Source organism: Ascaphus truei, unplaced genomic scaffold (assembly GCF_040206685.1).
Source record: "Ascaphus truei isolate aAscTru1 unplaced genomic scaffold, aAscTru1.hap1 HAP1_SCAFFOLD_839, whole genome shotgun sequence".
NCBI classification, from domain to species: Eukaryota; Metazoa; Chordata; class Amphibia; order Anura; family Ascaphidae; genus Ascaphus; species Ascaphus truei.
In genome coordinates, this window is record NW_027457177.1 from 39,318 (window position 1) to 57,603 (window position 18,286).

The 18,286-nt window shown below is 46.2% G+C and overlaps 1 protein-coding gene and 1 long non-coding RNA gene across 2 annotated transcripts in view; one reads left to right on the top strand and one right to left on the bottom strand.

Annotated features, from left to right (window-relative positions):
• LOC142486397 (OTU domain-containing protein 7B-like) overlaps positions 1-9,113 on the top strand; it is a gene marked incomplete at its 5' end in the record, with an annotated part of 46,844 nt that extends 37,731 nt beyond the window's left edge. The window contains 4 exons of the mRNA XM_075584991.1: positions 727-876; positions 2,905-3,022; positions 6,286-6,370; positions 7,773-9,113. Of these exons, the coding sequence (XP_075441106.1) occupies positions 727-876; positions 2,905-3,022; positions 6,286-6,370; positions 7,773-9,113 (1,694 nt within the window). The remainder of the gene's footprint in view (positions 1-726; positions 877-2,904; positions 3,023-6,285; positions 6,371-7,772) is intronic.
• A 4,323-nt stretch (positions 9,114-13,436) lies between these two features.
• Positions 13,437-18,286, bottom strand: part of LOC142486399 (uncharacterized) — a 42,640-nt gene continuing 37,790 nt past the window's right edge. Inside the window, exon 17 of the long non-coding RNA XR_012798954.1 lies at positions 13,437-13,714. This is a non-coding gene — a long non-coding RNA (uncharacterized LOC142486399). The remainder of the gene's footprint in view (positions 13,715-18,286) is intronic.

Here is an 18,286-nt window from a genome sequence, read left to right on the forward strand (position 1 = left end):
CAAAACGCGCATACAGTATACTCAGCGAGTCTCGGATATGTGACAAAACGCGCATACAGTATACTCAGCGAGTCTCGGATATGTGACAAAACGTGCATACAGTATACTCAGCGAGTCTCGGATATGTGACAAAACGTGCATACAGTATACTCAGCGAGTCTCAGATATGTGACAAAACGTGCATACAGTATACTCAGCGAGTCTCGGATATGTGACAAAACGTGCATACAGTATACTCAGCGAGTCTCGGATATGTGACAAAACGCGCATACAGTATACTCAGCGAGTCTCGGATATGTGACAAAACGCGCATACAGTATACTCAGCGAGTCTCGGATATGTGACAAAACGCGCATACAGTATACTCAGCGAGTCTCGGATATGTGACAAAACGTGCATACAGTATACTCAGCGAGTCTCGGATATGTGACAAAACGTGCATACAGTATACTCAGCGAGTCTCAGATATGTGACAAAACGTGCATACAGTATACTCTGCGAGTCTCGGATATGTGACAAAACGTGCATACAGTATACTCTGCGAGTCTCGGATATGTGACAAAACGTGCATTCAGTCTTTGACTGAGCCACCTGTGCTGAAGCAGGGATATCCTGGGAACCTGACATGTTGGGCTTTGAAGACTGGAGTTGGCCGCCCCTGTAGTCTAAATAGTTTGGTGATATGTGACGGGAGCGCAAAGTACTCACAATGTTGTTTCCTTGTAGCATTTGCTCCTATACCCTTTGGGGGCATCTACCTTCCTCTGGAAGTCCCTGCCAACAAATGTCACAGTTCCCCGCTGGTGTTGTCATATAATCAAGCTCACTTCTCTGCCCTGGTATCAATGGAACAGAAGGAGCAAAGCAAGGAGCAAGGTGCAGTATGGTTCTTCTGTCCATCATAGGAAATGTCAGTATGAAGCAAAGCCAAGCCAGAGTTAAGCATGTGAGGACAGGAAAGGCTTCTGTTCATTTGAGAGCTTTTTGATGGGTTAGTATGACTCTTGGTGGATATACCACGGGGTATAAAGAACGCCACATCACTCCCAAGCACGGCTTCCTGTCGGTGCAGTGGGCAGGAGTAAAAGCATGGGACCCCCATAGACATCCTCTAATCTGTTACAGAACGCTAGCCAGAGATTATGCCAGGTTGGATATCTCACAATAAACAGAGGCGTGGGAACTGTCTGAAATAGGTCGTTTTTCCGGCTTGGCGAGTTGTTCACCTTTTTTAAACTTTGTGCTCTCTAACCGATTTTGGTGAGCGAGTCCAAACGTAGTGTATCATCCTTTTTGTTTTCCTAAATTGTTCTTTCAAAAGCTGGTGTGGGTAGTTAATTTTACAAATGAAGCTGCAAACGGGAATTTTGGAACCAAGTAATGTGTAATTTGCAAAGCAGGATATTATTTTAATAAAAGGATATTGCTTATCTTAATTGTTTTGTTCTTGTATAGCGCTGCTAGTCTTAGGCCCCGGACACGCTTACCGCTGGCGTGCTGAGGCGCGCTGAGGCTCAGGGAAAGCGGGTGCTTTCCCTGGCCTTGCGGTTGCTTACCGCAAGCGCTCTCAGCAGCCGTCAGGGGGCGGTCCGGGGGCGGGCGCGTCACTGGCCGGGGGCGGGCCAGTGACGTCACGGAGCTGGTTCGCCCTCATTGGGCGAACCGCTCATGTGACCGGCCTGTCGCGCCGGCAAGCGGGGGAATTTTAAATTCCCCCAAGACCTGCGCTTCCGCAAGGGCGCGGAAGAGCAGGTGAGCCCCTACTAAAGCCGCTCTAATTGCGGCTGTAGGAGCTCAGTGCTGAGCGGGAGCGCGCCTCAGCACGCTTCCGCCAGCAAGCAGTAAGCATGTCCGGGGCCTTACATGGCTCTTTACAGATTTTTGCCGACACAGCCCCTGCCCCATAGAGCTTACAATCAATGTTTTTTGGTGCCTGAGGCACAGGGAGATAGTGACTTACCGAAGGTCACAAGGAGCCGACACCGGGAATTGAACCAGAGTCAGTGTCTTAACTCACTGAGCCACTCCTTCTCCTATCCTATGATTATTGTCCAAACAGAAGGGCGCAGATGGGTTCTCATGGGGTGGAAAAATGTATATAGTGTAGTATTTTAATAACGCTGATTTAGGTATCAAATAATGAGATTTTGCACTCAAGTAAATTGTTGTTCAATAGCTTTCAGCTCTTAGTTGCATCTCTTGACCACCTTTTCCTTCCATCGGGTTATGATCTGCAGAAAAGCCTCAAAGGAACACACACGAAACGGACCATGGTGTAATATGCTTGCAATACAAAAATCCACTTGCAGAGATCATCTCGCTCACAAACCTTTGACCCTGAAGAAGCAGCGACCCCTGGCTGTGAAACGCGTGGGAACGGGAATAGCAGAGACTGGCGATGCAGGCCGGGAGTGCAGTCCGGGCACATGGTGACGTCACATGAGGTGAACAGAACATCGTGGGCGAGCGCTCCGTGGCGAGATGACGCCAACCACACACTGAAACACACAGATTTTAATATTGTGATCGAGATGATCTCGAGAAGTGGATTTTTGTAATACAAGCACATTACACTATGATCAGTTCCGCGTGTATTTGGGGAAGTGATCGAGGGGGTCCAGCGCGGAAGGCTACTTGTGTGTGCAATAAATCTCATTATTTGATACCTAATCAGCATTATCAAGATTGTCACTTTTCCCCCATACTGTGCTGTCGGTGGCCTTTTGTGTGGACAATTGAAATTCTCACTTTTGTTACTTAAAGTTATGAAAACCCTGATTGGATTGTACTGTCCACATTTTCACACGTTCTATATTTTTTTTGTTAGACGTTGTTTAGGGGTTTTTAGTAGCCTAGGTATTTTGTTTTTTATGCTTGTATTATATATATGTTTTTTGTTTTTAGCACCTTTTATCCCGCTAGTAGACTCCGAACACAAATTACTCCCTCTGCACTTTGCTGTGGATCCTGGGAAGGACTGGGACTGGGGCAAGGATGATTCAGACAACGTCAGGCTGGCCAGGTACTTCCTAACATTCAATGCTTGTGCTACCGGAGGAGCGACTCACACTTTGCAGAGACTCTCTAAGAACCAAACAGGAGCATGAGGGGGGGGGGGGGGGGGGGGTTCTGCTTTAATTCCTGTTTAAAGTGTCCTGCAAAACATTGCATGCCCGTGTCGCGCTGCCCACCTCTGCCCTGAAGGCTGAACAGCTGCATCTTGCCCAACAAGATGTTCTCTCTCTGTCGCTGTCTTATGTGAAGCGAAGGTTTATAAATAATAAAAGGTCTGCACTATCCCCTTCCTTTTAGCTTGCGGTGTTTGACGATGGTGGGAACTGAAGCGGTCATTCTCTTTGAACCGTTTCTTTATATTAAATAATTATCAGAATGGGAGGTGCAGATACAAAACAAAGATACTACTTATTTTTTTTAATGCCCATTATTGCTGCTAAATATGTTTATTTGGGGTTCTTACAGCCAACCTTCTTTTAATAAAAAAAAATATATATATATCTATATCGGGTATATATTAAAGCAACACTCCAAGCTGCCGTTGTATTTATTTTTTTATATTTTATTTTTTTCCCTTTAATATGTGCATCAATACAATTCACACAATAAGTAATTAGCTAAGTTGCCATTCGATCTGTGACGATTTGGCTCAGGTGTTCACTAAATGAATGCAGAGGAGTATTCTACAGTCAGTGTGACTTTGTATATGGTTGCTATAGAAACAAAAAAAGGCTTGTTACATTACAAATGTCATTCAGAGTTGTTCTTTTAAAAAAGAATGCTACAAGTATTTTCTCATAGTACAGAACTGATTTATAAAAAAAAATAAACACATGCAGCTCTAAATAAATGGTCTAATTTTGTAGTGAAATGAAGGGAAGTACCTGTCTGCGCTGGCCTTTTACATTTGGCAATTAGCGGTGATCAGTGATCAATCTCTAATAGTTATCGAATGAGTGGAAGTATGTCATTTGGATCTGTTTTCTCTGAATTTCTTTCTGAAATCAAGGGTGGTGGAGGGAGGGGGAATACAAAAACGTGTGTGTGTGTGTGTGTGTGTGTGTGTGTGTGTGTGTGTAACTCCTGCAAGAGATGGGACAACGCAGACTTAAAGCATCAGATCATACATCTCACATTTAGACATAGTCTTAGCAAGATCAAAACACAAACCCACTTCCGTGTGTGTATATATTTGTGTCATTTGGAGTGGTACTGGGTTTGTGACCTACACAACAGAAGACAAAAAAGTACTAAGATGATGTATAAATAATGTCTCATTGGATGTAGCTTTGGTGCTTTTTTGTCTTTTTGTTGAACACATCTTCTCACAGACACCTCGGAGACATCCATGCAGAACCCAAGGTGTGTGGATATGTAAGGCCATGTTTATAGTGACCGCGATGGCGTGCGCCGCAACAAAAAAAGGCCGTACCTCGTCCTATGGGGCAGGCCATGCAGCGCAAGATGAAGCGCGATTCTCGGCCAGACAAACCATTTTGAGTTTGTCGCGCGACGTCCGGTTCACATGCGCGGTTCAGCCAATGAGGGCGATGTCACGGCCACGCCTCCCTGCCGCATAAACGCGGCACACAAATCGCACGAGCGACAGGCGCGCGAGAAGTCACGCTCCGCCGCGCACGCAACTATAAACGCGGCCGAAGTCAGGACATGCTCCCTGACCCTTTTATTTATTTTTTTAAAGATTTGCTGCTTCTTGTAGCATCCCCATTGGGAAACATACCCCCTGATATCCACTCCTTGCTTCTAGCAGCAGGAAATGTACGTGCATTCTCATTGTGCAATTTCCAGTTGGGTCCATCTTACTAAAAAAAAAAGACATGTATGGATTTACTTCCCCTGAATGTCTGGCCTTGTATGTATATCTCGATCTGTATAGCACCATCACTGAAACTAGAGCTTCACAGAAGTGAGAAATGCAACGTAATAATAGGAGACATAATGGGATGCATTAAACATAAAAGTAATGGGGGTTTGAGGGGGGAGGGAGAAATCCCTGCCCGGAAGAGCTTGCAATCTTAAGTGATATGTAGGGAGAACTTGGAGAGTGTTTTTAGGATGGAGAGAGGGGGTGCTTAGCAGATATTTAGGGGAAGGGCATACAGGAGGTGAGGGGCAGTGAGGGAGAGTAGTTATAAGTGAGAGAGGGCTTTAGATACAAAGGGGGTAGCCAGAAGACAGCCTTGAGCAAAACGCAAGAGACAAGCAGGTATATGACGAGAAATTAGGGCTGAGATGTGAGGGGCAGAGGTGTGGCTAGCCTTAAGAGAGGAGAAAGTCAGTAATACCTTTTTTAAATGTTTTTTTGTAAAATCTTTTTATTGGAAATTCTACAGACTTGTACATACAATACATTTTTAACGTGCATAATGTAGCAGATTCTTATACAGGTATCTCTGTTCTATACAATATTCGTTTTGCATTATTTCCTTTTTAATTTTTAATATAGTAACACTTGAACCTTTAACTCGACTTGTAAACCCTTAGCTGTACTGTCAATTCGTAGTTTCATTTTATCATCAACGTCTTCCCTCTTGATAGTATACCCCAGCCTTTGCTTCGTCTGTTTTGCACCTCGGCCAGACTAACTACGTCGTTCATTTACAGACTCTTCAATCCTATGTTTATACTCTCTTCGCCTCTCCTGTGCAACCCATACACCTGTCTGATACCTTGAAGTATTCATTTCACTAGTCTTATGGTATCGTCAGTAGTCCTGTTGGGTACCTTTCTCCTTTTAAATGTTTTAATGCTATTTGCAGTCACCACATCCATTGGTAGCAAGTTCTAGAACAGGGGAGGGCAACTCCAGTCCTCAAGGGCCACCAACAGGTCACGTTTTCAGGATATCCCTGCTTCAGCACAGGTGGCTGTCAGCCCCAGCTTCAGCATAGGTGGCTCAATCAGTCCCTGTATCAGCACAGGTGGCTCGGTCACTGATTGAGCCACCTGTGCTGAAGCAGGGATATCCTGAAAATCTAACCTGTCTGTGGCCCATGAGGACTGGAGTTGCCCGGCCCTGTCCCAGAAGCTGAATGTGGGCTTATATGGAAGGGCTTTCTATTATTTGTTTTGCATTCTGGATCTGATTATATTTGCAGATCTGATCTACTCCTTATAAACCGGTTCAATAACTTGTCTAGTAATAAAAAAAAAACACAACAACGTTTAAAACCTGCCCTGTGCAACCGTTTGATTATATGGGTGTGATATTGCATTGATGTGACTTTTTTTTTGTTTTTTTATTTCTAGTGCAACATTATCATTGGAAGCTAAATTAAACCTGCTGCACACTTACATGGCGGTTACCTGGCTCTCTCTGCGATGTGAAACACAGGTATGTATGAGTTAGTGCGCGAGTACATCTTCACTGTATACATTGTGAGCGTAACGAAACAAGGACGTGTGGGATCATGATGCAAAAGCAATCTCTCTGACGCAGGGGTTCCCAATTCCAGTCTTCAAGACCCCCCCCCCCCCCCATCAGGTCAGGATATCCCTGCTTTAGCACAGGTGGCTCAGTAGAAGATTGATTGAGCTACCTGTGCTGTAGCTGGGATATCCTTAAAACCTGACCTGTAAGAATTTAAAAATGAAAAAAATAAATAAATAATAGACAACAAGAAAGCCGTATTCTTCCCATGTAATGTAGAGGTAGAGATGAATTAGATCAGGGGTGCGCAAACGGGGGGGCGTGAGGTTTGGGGGGGGGCAGCGGTTAGAGGTCCCGCGCTCTCCCGCAAGGCATTTTAAATTAAATGCCGGGGGACCGCACGAGGCCTCTAACTAACTTACCTTGGCTCCCAGCGACGCATCGTCATGGTAACCGGCGTCAAATGCCGCTGTGACGTTGCATTGCCATGGCAGCGTGCCGTCACATGACCCTGCGGCGTCATTTGCCACCGAGCAAGGGGGGGGTTGGGTTTACGAGCAGGGGGAGGAGCGCAGGAAGAGGGACGCAGGTGGGAAAAGATTGCGCACCCCTGAGTTACATTATAGTATAATGTTTCGTATGGTAATATATTTGAGCAGGAGAGAAGACTTCAAACAGACGAGGGCTGGAGGGGAGGGAAGACATTTTAAGGCCACCGTGCTGATCTGTCCGACGCCTGACGGGCACTTGCAGTTCATGTTTGCACTGCTAAGTAAATCTGGTCCTTAATTTTAATAAATCCAATAAATCACGCCCATTTTTAACTGGGAGAAGTACAGCAAAAAAAACTATCAAATTGGCATTATTTACATTAAAAAAAGAGGCATCTAAGAGGGGGTATGATTACTCATTACAAACCTATTGAAGGTTAATACAAGGTCAGTACAAATTACACCGGGTCATCCCTTGCGATTGGAAGAAAGGAGATCGCCAGCAGCGAAGGGAAGGGTCCTTTACAGTTGGGGCAGTAACGATGTAGAATGTAATTACCGTTGAGCTCGATGGGTATATGTCTAGTTTACCATATTACTATCTTACACGTGGGTTTGCAACACTTTCACTGGGAGTCACTAACCTTCGATATAAGTTATCATACCGCACTGCCATGTTAACTGCCATTGACTTGAGTATTTTTTAATAGGGGATGGTAATGCAATAACCTGTACAGACGTTAGTAAATCTCCCCTTTCCAGGAAATTACATTTGTATTGTTTCACAAATGGATTGGTGTACTCCACTGGAACATGTCTGGCTCGAGCCATGCGTCGTTTTTTAATACCTTCTTTTTTTTTGCCTTGTTACGCAGGCTCCTCTTGCCCAGCCCGAGTCTCCAACTGCTTCTGCCGGGGACGACGCCCGGTCTGCGGCGGAATCTGGCGAGTCCGACAAAGAGTCCGTCTGCAGCAGCTCCACCAGCAACGGGGGCAGCAAAAGCGGGAAGGAGAAAGACAAGGAGAAAGAGAGGGCGAAGAAAGAGAACGACAAGGAGAAAGAGAAGAAGAGGGCCGACTCCGTGGCGAATAAGTTGGGTAGCTTCGGGAAGAGCCTAGGGAGTAAGCTGAAGAAAAACATGGGTGGCTTGATGCACAGCAAGAGCGGGAAGGCAGGTGTAAGCAACGGGCAGAGCGACACATTGGAGAAGAAGAAGAAAGGATCCCTGAAGCGGAGGAAAGGCAGCAAGGAAGACTCGTCCGCGGGTGACGTGTCTGCCTCGTCGGAGAAGTCCGGCACCGGCAAAGCGGTGACGGACAAAGCGCAGGGCGATCCTTACAAGTACAGCAATGACGTGAAGCTAAGCCTGAGCATCCTACGGGCGGCCATGCAGGGCGAGCGCAAGTTCATCTTCGCCTGCCTCTTGAAAACCAGCGACCGCCATCCCTACCAGAAGCAGATGATCCAGAGGTACCTGGCTGACGCGGAGGAACGTTTTGTGGTCGAGCAGAAGCAGAGAGAGACGGAAAAAAAGACACTAATGAACTGTGGCGCGGCAAAGAGGTTGGAGCAGGACATGGTACAACCCAAAGCTGACGACCTGCTCCCACTCCCATCGTATTCCCAGGTGACGAACACCTATAGCATGCAGGGCACGGAGCACGGCCTGGGTACGAAAGTGCCGCTACCTTCCAGTTACTCAGGGGGCTTCACTATCCCCCGACCCTCTATAGTGAACACATGTGACTGTTCTCATTCTCATAGCTACCAGGAAAGCAGAAGGCAAGTGGCCGCCGGCTCCTGCAACAACCTGCCTTCCTACGCCACACTCCCGCGGCACTGCATGCAGGCCCGGCCTCACCCGTACCAATCCAGCCCACCGCACCTGGGCAGGCCGTCTCCCTTAGAGACGGACCTGCCACCGGTGTATCCCTGGGACTGCGAGCAGGCGCCCTGCGTAACGCACAGCAACGGCTGCAGAGAGTACGCAGAGCACGGCACCTTGCCGAGAGCCGTAACTACGGACCACGGCAAAAGCAGAATACTGTATAACATTCAGCAGACCAAGTGCAAGCAGCCCAACTGCACTTTTTACGGGCGTCCCGAAACGGGGAACTTGTGCTCCTGCTGTTATAAAGAGGAACTGAGGCGGAATGAAAGGGAAAAAGAGGCACTAATACACAGGTTCTTAAGACTCCAGGCTACCTGGTTTTGACTGGCTTAAAAAAAAATCACGAAGGGGGGAGAGGGGAAATGCATTAGTGTTTCTCAGTCTTCTCCATTCCATGTTCAAGGGGTGGCTTGATCTCCCCCGTGGAGCGATTTTACAGTATCAGTTTGGAGGAAAAACCACCTGGGATGGTATTTGGAGCTGGAGAAGAAAGATCACATGAGATGGTTAGCGTTGGGGGTCTGGGGGGGAGAGATGTGCAGCTGGGTACTGTGTAGGCGTCGACCAGATTTCTAAATTGCATGAATCGTTCCATAGCACTTTACTACAAAGACAGAAATCTGCTGTTGCTTGTCCCTAAAGTGCTGGCAATTTCTTCCTGTCCTGCATCAGCACTAAGCCGGGTTTGTAAGCTTTCTGCAAACCTAGCACACATCCAAATAAATCCATACATCTTTACGCCTGTGCCGGGCTTGAGGAGCCCACCGCAAATTGCTTAGCAAGGCAGCAAAAGGCTCATAGCAGCAGTAAATACGATGGAGGGGTTTCTGCCCTGTCGCTCTTCTTTCACCACCTTTTTCTTTCCTTCTTGGAAAATGTAGAGACCATGCTGCGTTCTGTAGTTACCTTTACCTTGTGCGCGCTCATTTGCCTGTCATTACCCAGAATCCCTGACTGCAGTGGAGCTGTCTGATGCATGTGAATGTGCCCACGAGTGGTATTTTTATTTGCTGTACACCGCGCAACTCGTCTCCAGCAGTATTTCCATCTAATTGTCGCCCGGAAGCTGATTTCCGCACGCCACTCTCCTGTTTATTATCAGTGACGAGTTGCAGGCTGGGGGTGTTTGATTTGATCTTCCAGGGCAACAATTGTATGGAATGAAATTATGGAAGCAACGCTCTGATTTTTTGTAACTAGGTGGGGGAGTTTGAGGACTTGCTGGTGTATCCCAAGACTCTACCACTATTCTATATTAATTTTACTTTCCAAATAAAGCCACCATCAAAACCATAATTTACATCTCTGAACGTAGGTGCTATTAAACCTGTAATCCCTCTTTTGCCATAAACACCGGTAATTTATAGTGCTGTTTTCAGCACTTTTAAATATTATTAGGCAATAAAATCCGTTAATTCCGATTTTTAGCGAAAAGGGCAAGCGTTTCATACACTGCCAAAGAAAAAGAACACAATGCTAGCGGACACCGCGCAGTGCACATGTGCGGGGTGTTTAACATATATAATCGTGTCAGATATTGCAGCTTTAATGCAGCATCTGTCTAGTACAGACCTAACAACAAGTCCTTAAAGCTGCTATGGAACGGTTGGTTACGTTGTATACGACCTACAATTGAGTATTGTAAATCGAGCAAGCACACAACCTAGGGTTTGTCCTGAAATCTAAGCTGCTTGTCGACATCTTCCCTTCCCCGGAGGTGATGGCCCTTCCGGCAGTGAGAGGGTTAACCCTTTCGGAAGGTGGGCGAGTGTCGGGTCAATCAAGGATATCGGCTAACTTGATTGCGATTGGCCGCATTATGTTACCCGTACCTCGTTAGAAGGGTCTCAGACGCTCCTCTTAGCCAGCGCTCTTCGTTGAATTTAATCTGTTGAATTTTAATTCTCCCTGTATGTTTTTTATTTTCATGGGATTAGCGCAAGATGAGCTTTTCATACCGAGCTGGTTTCAATATTCCGATTTTGCTTTTAGAGCAGCCAGTCCCCACACAGGAATAATGTTCTTAACCCCTTTCCCTGCCAGAGGGGGAGCAGAATGGGTTAATTACCATTGGCAGGTAGACCTGCTGATGCACACACCGGCAGAACCGAGAGGGATAGGACTTGCCTTACACCAGTAGTGGCCAACTCTAGTCCTCAAGGGCCACCAACAGGTCAGGTTTTAAGGATATCCCTGCTTCAGCACCTGTGCTGAAGCAGGGATGTCTGTAAAACCTGACTTGTTGGTGGCCCTTGAGGACTAGAGTTGGCCACCCCTGCCTACTCTGCTGCAAATTAAGTCATTTTAGGTAATTTTTCCCTGTTAAGTTGTTAAAACCGTTTTCTACCGGACGGACCCTTGCTTCCCACTCTACCTCTGTTCTGGCAGATATACATTTTTTTTAGAAGTATAACTTTGGCTCCGTTTTGAAGAGCCGTATACTATAGCTGATCTCGACGAGTGAAGCTAAATAGATATTTTTGATATTGTCAGGCTTTAGATTAGGGGGGGGGGGAGGAAGGGAAATAATCGAAATCTGAAATTTTTGGTCATTTCTGTTCTGTTAAATGCTTTTTGTGTTGACATTTTTTCATCTCTTGGGTGACCGGAGACCTTAGATTTTGGGGCTTACGTGGACCTCTCTTGGTCTTGACACCCAACCACGCAAGGGGTCCATAAATATGTTGAACTGGCACAGTTGACCGTTTTTCTAGGTTGTGCTTCACTGCGATTGTTATTCCGTTCTGTTCTTGATTTAGCCATAGAGAGCAAAATGTAAATATTAACTAGCCGAAGCATAAAACCTTTTTAGGAAACTCATTTTGAATTCTTTTTTGTTCCCCTGATTGACCTGTAAAATGAAGGTTCATACTCTTAGGCACTTTTCTCACGCAAGTATGTACATTTAGTTTTTTGTTTTTTACGGCTTTTAACCAACCGCAAGTTGTGGGGGTTTTTTTTGGTTTGTTTTTAATAACAATGCAATATCTTGCTCTAGCATTTTTTTATTTTTTAGTAAGGATAAAGAACATACTGTTTGCCAGGTGTCTAATAGCCGCTCGTAAAGTGATTTTATACGCAACGCGTTATCTCCCCCGCCCCCCCCCCCCCTACCCCCATGTTAGGACAAGTGGTGACATCTAAAAAATATGGACGGTAAAGATAATTTTGTTGTAAAAATGATGTAAATATGAGAATATAGACTCCTTTTTTTTCCCTCTGAACTCTGATCCCACGATCAGGAAGAACCCCTTGTGTGGAGGTGAGCGTTTAGCACTGCAGTATTTGCACAAACCTTTCTAACTGTAGGGCACAGTGAGGAAGTGCTGTCGTAGTTACAAGGGTTCATGTAACTAGAGATGTACGCGCGTTCGCATCTTTGGAATCGGACACCCCCCTAGCCTTCTAGAGTTGGCTCTAATTGCCGAGGAAGGGGGTGGAGGGGGGGGGGGTGTCTGATTCCAAAAATTCAAACTTGTGCCTCTCTCATTGTAACCATGTATTATAATCTGTGACAGAAACCAGGGGATGGTAATAAATTCCGTATATAGGGCTCCCAGGATACTAGACAGTTTATATCCTGTTTGGCCTGGGAGTGCAGCCTTATAATACATACACTCCATCCCACAGTTTGGCAAGCGCTGGAACTGAGGGATGAGAGATCCAGACCAGAGTTTGTCTGCTGCCTGATTTCTGTCACCTGTCATGCTAATTAGGAATCAGGTATGAAAGACTGATTTGCTGTTTGCTCTGGTCTCCCCACAAGAGCCAGGAGGCTGGAAGGCTGCTGAACTACAGAGGGGAGAAGCCTCTTCCCCAAACAGGTTCAATCTTTCTGTTCATTTGTGTAAGACTGCAAAAGTACCGTGTTTTGATGTTGGAAGTGGAAAAGCCACTTCCAACCCTGAGTCAGGGATATCTAAGTTAAGTTATCGCTCAGGTGAGCAGCTTTTGTTTTGATCTGTTTTCTGTTGTATGCACTGTGGCAGTCTCAGTGCCTGGGACTGAATAAACCAGGCATAGCCTGTTTAAAGGAACAGTACGTGACGCCTCATCATTTAACCTACCCTAAAAGACCGTGTTCTAAACAGTCCCGGACAAACGACGGAGCCCCGGAGTAAGCCGTTTGTCACATATGGTGGAGAATGCGGGCAGAGCACTAGGGGGTCTGCGGGTTGAAGAACTTTGAAAGAGAAAAAAAAAAAAAAATTTTTTCATCCTCTGCAAACAAGATGGAAGACGTGGTGGGTGCGCTGGTACGCAATGTCGCGGCCCAGAAAGACGCGAATGAAACCCAGCAACAGCTGTTAATAGCCCAGCAAGAAACTAATGCAAACCAGCAGCAGACGAATGCAGCCCAGCAACAGCTGCTAATAGCCCAGCAAGAGATTAATGCAAACCAGCAACAGGCGAATGCAAACCAGCAACAGGCGAATGCAAACCAGCAACAGGCGAATGAAGCCCTGCAAAACGCGAATGCAAACCAGCAAGAGACAAACCGCTTGCTGAGAGAGGAGCAACAGCGGTTCGCTCAGGGCTTACAGCAGGAACTCGAGATCCTGAGGGGGACTATCAGTAACCTTCCACTGGCAGCGGCAGCCCCAGTTCCGAAAATGACCAGGGCAAGCCACTACCTTCAGAAGATGGGACCCTCGGATGATGTGGAAGCCTATATTCTCACGTTTGAACGCACGGCACAGAGAGAGGGATGGCCAGAAGCTGAGTGGGCTGGTCTAATCGCACCCTTCCTAAGCGGCGAACCCCAGAAGGCTTACTTTGATCTAGAGCCAGCCGAAGCTAACGTCTATGCAAAATTGAAGTTCGAGATCCTCACCCGCCTCGGCGTAACCACGGCTGTTCGCGCCCAAAGGTTTCACGCATGGTCCTTCACGATGGATAAGGCCACCCGAAGCCAGATGTATGACCTGTGAAAAGCGTAAATAAGAAACACAATCTGAGGGTTATTTTGAAACAGAATAACACGTGAATTTATTCAAGTCAAGTGCACAACGGAGACAGCTTTTGAAAAAAAGCTCTCTAAATAATAAACATGGTATGCCATATATTTATACCCTAAATCCTAAAAAGTGTCCTCCCTCAATGGGGGCTTGCGCGTCATTAATATTACCTCATTTTGTAATACATAACAATATTAAAGTCGATGTCATTTTGTAATACATAACAATATTGTATAACTACCTGTCAGCTAGAAACCATTCTGGGGTTAAATGGGATGTGCCTATTCTGTCGCCTAGCAATATGTTATGAGAATAAGTCTACTGCAAGAATCTAAGCTTATCTCATGGGTTCTCATAACTTTTAGCCTGTTTACTCTTTTAATTTGAAGCTGATTGGATGAGGAAGAATCAATAAAATTTTGCTAGGAGCGAAAACATTCCTTCTCTGCTTCACACATTTGTTTATACAGAAATGAAACACAGAAATTAGACTCACAAAGACAAGACAAAATGGCGGATTGCAATATTCACACAAAATGGCTTCATCCTAAATGCTGTTATGTTGTTATGCCAGACCCCCTAATGTCTCAACTTTGTCAGACCTCATCCACCTCGCCCGGAAGTGGCTACAACCCGAGATCAACTCAGCCAGCCACATCGTGTAACGGTTGGTCATGGACCAGTTCTTGAGGAAACTTCCCTCTGCCTTACGCCGTTGGGTCAGTCGGAGTGACCCCCACAATGCGGATGAGCTTGTGGCCCTCGTAGAAAGGTACAATGCAGCAGAAAGGTACAATGCAGCAGAAGAGCACCCGCAACCCACAGTCGTGGAGCAACCCCACTACCCGAGGTTCCAGGACTCTTCCAGAGACGGTAAAAGGGTACCGGGGTTAAGGGGCGCTGAAGAGCGGCGACCACCTTCACGCAGCACCAGCAACAGTGGTTCGCACACTAAGGGCAATAGCCAACATGGGGAGCCGGGAAAAGGCTCTAAGTGGGACACAGACTATGTACCTAAATGTGTAAATTGTCATGAGAGGGGCCACACAGCAAAAATCTGCCCACTAAATGATGAGCCCATGCAATGCAACAGCGTGGAACCTTATTCGCTGTTGTCCCAATGTATGGGCCCTAGCCCAGAGGACCCCTTGAATAACCATCTGTGGGCATTTGTAAAGGTTAATGGTAAGAGGGTTCGGGCACTTCTTGACTCTGGGAGCATGGTCACACTAGTGTCCGAATACCTCTTGCCCATTAAGAAGAAACAGGGAAACAGTTCACAAAGAGTGGCAATTTGTTGTATACATGGGGATAATCATGAATATTCCACTGTTGATGTTTTTTTTGAAACAGAGTTTGGTTCTTTAGATTTCAAGGTGGGTATTGTACCCAAACTGGCACATGATGTGTTAATAGGGACCGACTTTCCCCATTTTCTAAAAATGTGGTCCCCCGCTCAGAATAGCGCCCAGAGTTCAATAGCGGACCATAACGAAGTATTAGAAGAAACAAATCCTTTCCCTTTTTCAGAAATGGAGGTTGACGAGGGCCTAAATAAGAAGGGGGAAAAGGAGGAGTGCTGTAAAATTCCCTTCCCCATCACTACTTTGGTAGGGAATACCCCAAATCAAGATGTTGAGCAGACACTTACCACCCCAGAACCGGATAAGACCCTCGCTGACCTAGAGGTCAGTCCTGGGAGTTTTAAGAAGGCCCAGTGGGAAGACCCCACATTAGCGGTAGCAAGGGGAAATATACGGGACCAGAATAGTACTCCTGGCCAACCAGATAGGTCACTTGCTTACCCCTACTTCGAGGTAGAGAACGACCTAGTATATCGGGTTGATAAAAGGAAATCAGTTACAACTAAACAATTGTTGGTACCACGGACATTCCGTAACGTAGTATTACACCTCGCACATAGTCATCCATTGGGGGGACACCTAGGGGTGGAAAAGACAAAAGAAAAGGTTCTCCGAAGCTTCTATTGGCCTGGGGTTCTGCCAGAAATTACGAATTATTGTTCCTCATGCACAGAATGTCAGATCACCGCCCCGTTCAAGGCGTACCGCAGCCCATTGGTACCCCTTCCCATAATAGAGGTACCATTTGACCGGATTGCTAGGGATCTAGTAGGACCCCTAATAAAGTCTGCTAGGGGACATCAGCATATATTGGTAATATTAGATTATGCCACCCGATATCCGGAGGCAGTTCCCCTACGTAGCACCTCTGCTAAAAACATAGCAAAAGAGTTAGTAGTTCTGTTTTCCCGGGTCGGGATTCCTAAAGAGATTCTATCTGACCAGGGAACACCATTTATGTCCCAAGTAACAAAAGAGCTATGTAAACTCCTAAAAATCAAGCATCTCAGAACCTCAGTCTATCATCCACAAACAGATGGTTTAGTGGAAAGGTTCAATAAAACCTTAAAGAGCATATTACGGCGGGCGGTTGATAAAGATGGGAAAAACTGGGATTGTTTGTTACCGTACCTGTTATTTGCCATTAGGGAAGTTCCCCAATCATCCACAGGCTTCTCCCCGTTTGAACTATTGTATGGCCGACACCCAAGGGGCTTACTGGATATAGCCAAAGAGACTTGGGAACACGAGGTTACCCCTTACAGAAGTGTAATAGAGCATGTTGCCCAGATGCAGGACCGCATTGCTGCAGTCCTACCCATAGTGAGGGAACACATGGAGAAAGCTCAAGAAGCACAGAGGAATACGTATAATAAGGGTGCTAGGGTCAGAATTTTTTTTCCAGGTGATAGGGTACTAGTTCTGGTTCCCACCGTGGAGAGTAAATTCCTTGCTAAATGGCATGGGCCATATGAGGTCTTGGAAAGAGTGGGAGAAGTAAATTATAAGGTAAGACAGCCAGGTAGGAGGAAACCTGAGCAAATTTACCATATAAACCTACTCAAGCCCTGGAAAGATAGAGAAGTCTTGTTAACCCTAGTACCCCCAGGTCCGTCAGAGAATCAAGAAACTGACCCAGAGGTTAGCATAGCTGAAACCCTGTCTGTTCATCAGAAACGAGAGGTTCAGAATTTAGTGAGAAGAAACAAAGAAATCTTCTCTATATGGCCAGGTAGAACTAGCGTAATTGAACATGACCTAGTCTCTGAACCGGGGGTCCGAGTTAACCTTAAACCGTACCGAATCCCAGAGGCCAAAAGAAAGGCTATAAGTTTAGAGGTTAAAAAAAATGCTAAAACTAGGTGTAATTGAGGAATCCCAAAGTGGGTGGAACAGCCCTATAGTCTTAGTCCCAAAGCCAGATGGTACAACAAGGTTTTGTAATGACTACCGGAAACTAAACGCGGTGTCAAAATTTGATACTTATCCTATGCCCAGGGTAGATGAACTTGTAGAGAGACTGGGCAAAGCCCGATATCTCACAACCCTAGACGTAACAAAAGGGTACTGGCAGGTTCCCCTCACAGAAAGGGCAAAAGAAAAGACAGCCTTCTCAACCCCAGACGGCCTCTTTCAGTATAAGGTGTTGCCTTTTGGCTTACATGGAGCTCCCGCCACATTCCAAGGAATGATGGATAAAATTTTAAAACCACATGCTCGGTATGCTGCCGCCTACCTGGATGATGTGGTAATCCATAGTGAAGATTGGCAATCCCACCTTCCAAAGGTCCAAGCTGTGCTTGACGCAGTCCGGTCTGCTGGACTAACTGCTAACCCCGCTAAATGCACTATTGGTCTGGAGGAGGCCAAGTATCTGAGATATTCTATTGGCAGAGGTTTACTCAAACCCCAAACACTCAAAGTGGAGGCGATACAAAATTGGCCAAGGCCAGTTACAAAAAAACAAGTAAGGACCTTTTTGGGGTTAATTGGGTACTATAGAAGGTTTATTCCCAATTTTGCAACTAAGGCAACCCCACTAACTGACCTCACAAAAACAAGAGGACCGCTAATGGTAAAGTGGTCCCCCGAAACCGAACAGGCCTTTAGAAGCCTGAAAGAAGCTCTCTGTGCCCAACCAGTGTTGGTCACACCTGACTTCTCCAAAGAGTTCGTAGTCCAAACCGACGCATCTGAGGTAGGGCTGGGGGCGGTACTCTCCCAGGAGTCTCAAGGTGAGGAGCACCCCATCCTTTATTTAAGTAGGAAACTAAATCCCCAGGAGAAAAATTACTCCATAGTAGAGAAAGAGTGTCTCGCAATAAAGTGGGCTGTAGAGACGCTCAAATACTACCTGTTGGGGAGAAAATTCCGGTTGGTCACAGATCATGCACCCCTTACCTGGATGTGTCAAAACAGGGAAAAGAATGCTAGAGTGACCAGGTGGTTCCTAAGCCTACAACCCTTTAAATTTTCTGTGGAACACAGGTCAGGGCACAAACATGGCAATGCTGACGGGTTGTCAAGGATGCACTCCCTAATATCCATGGTCGCTCATCCCTCGAGGTCTGAGCTGGGGGGGAGGATATGTGACAGAAACCAGGGGATGGTAATAAATTCCGTATATAGGGCTCCCAGGATACTAGACAGTTTCTATCCTGTTTGGCCTGGGAGT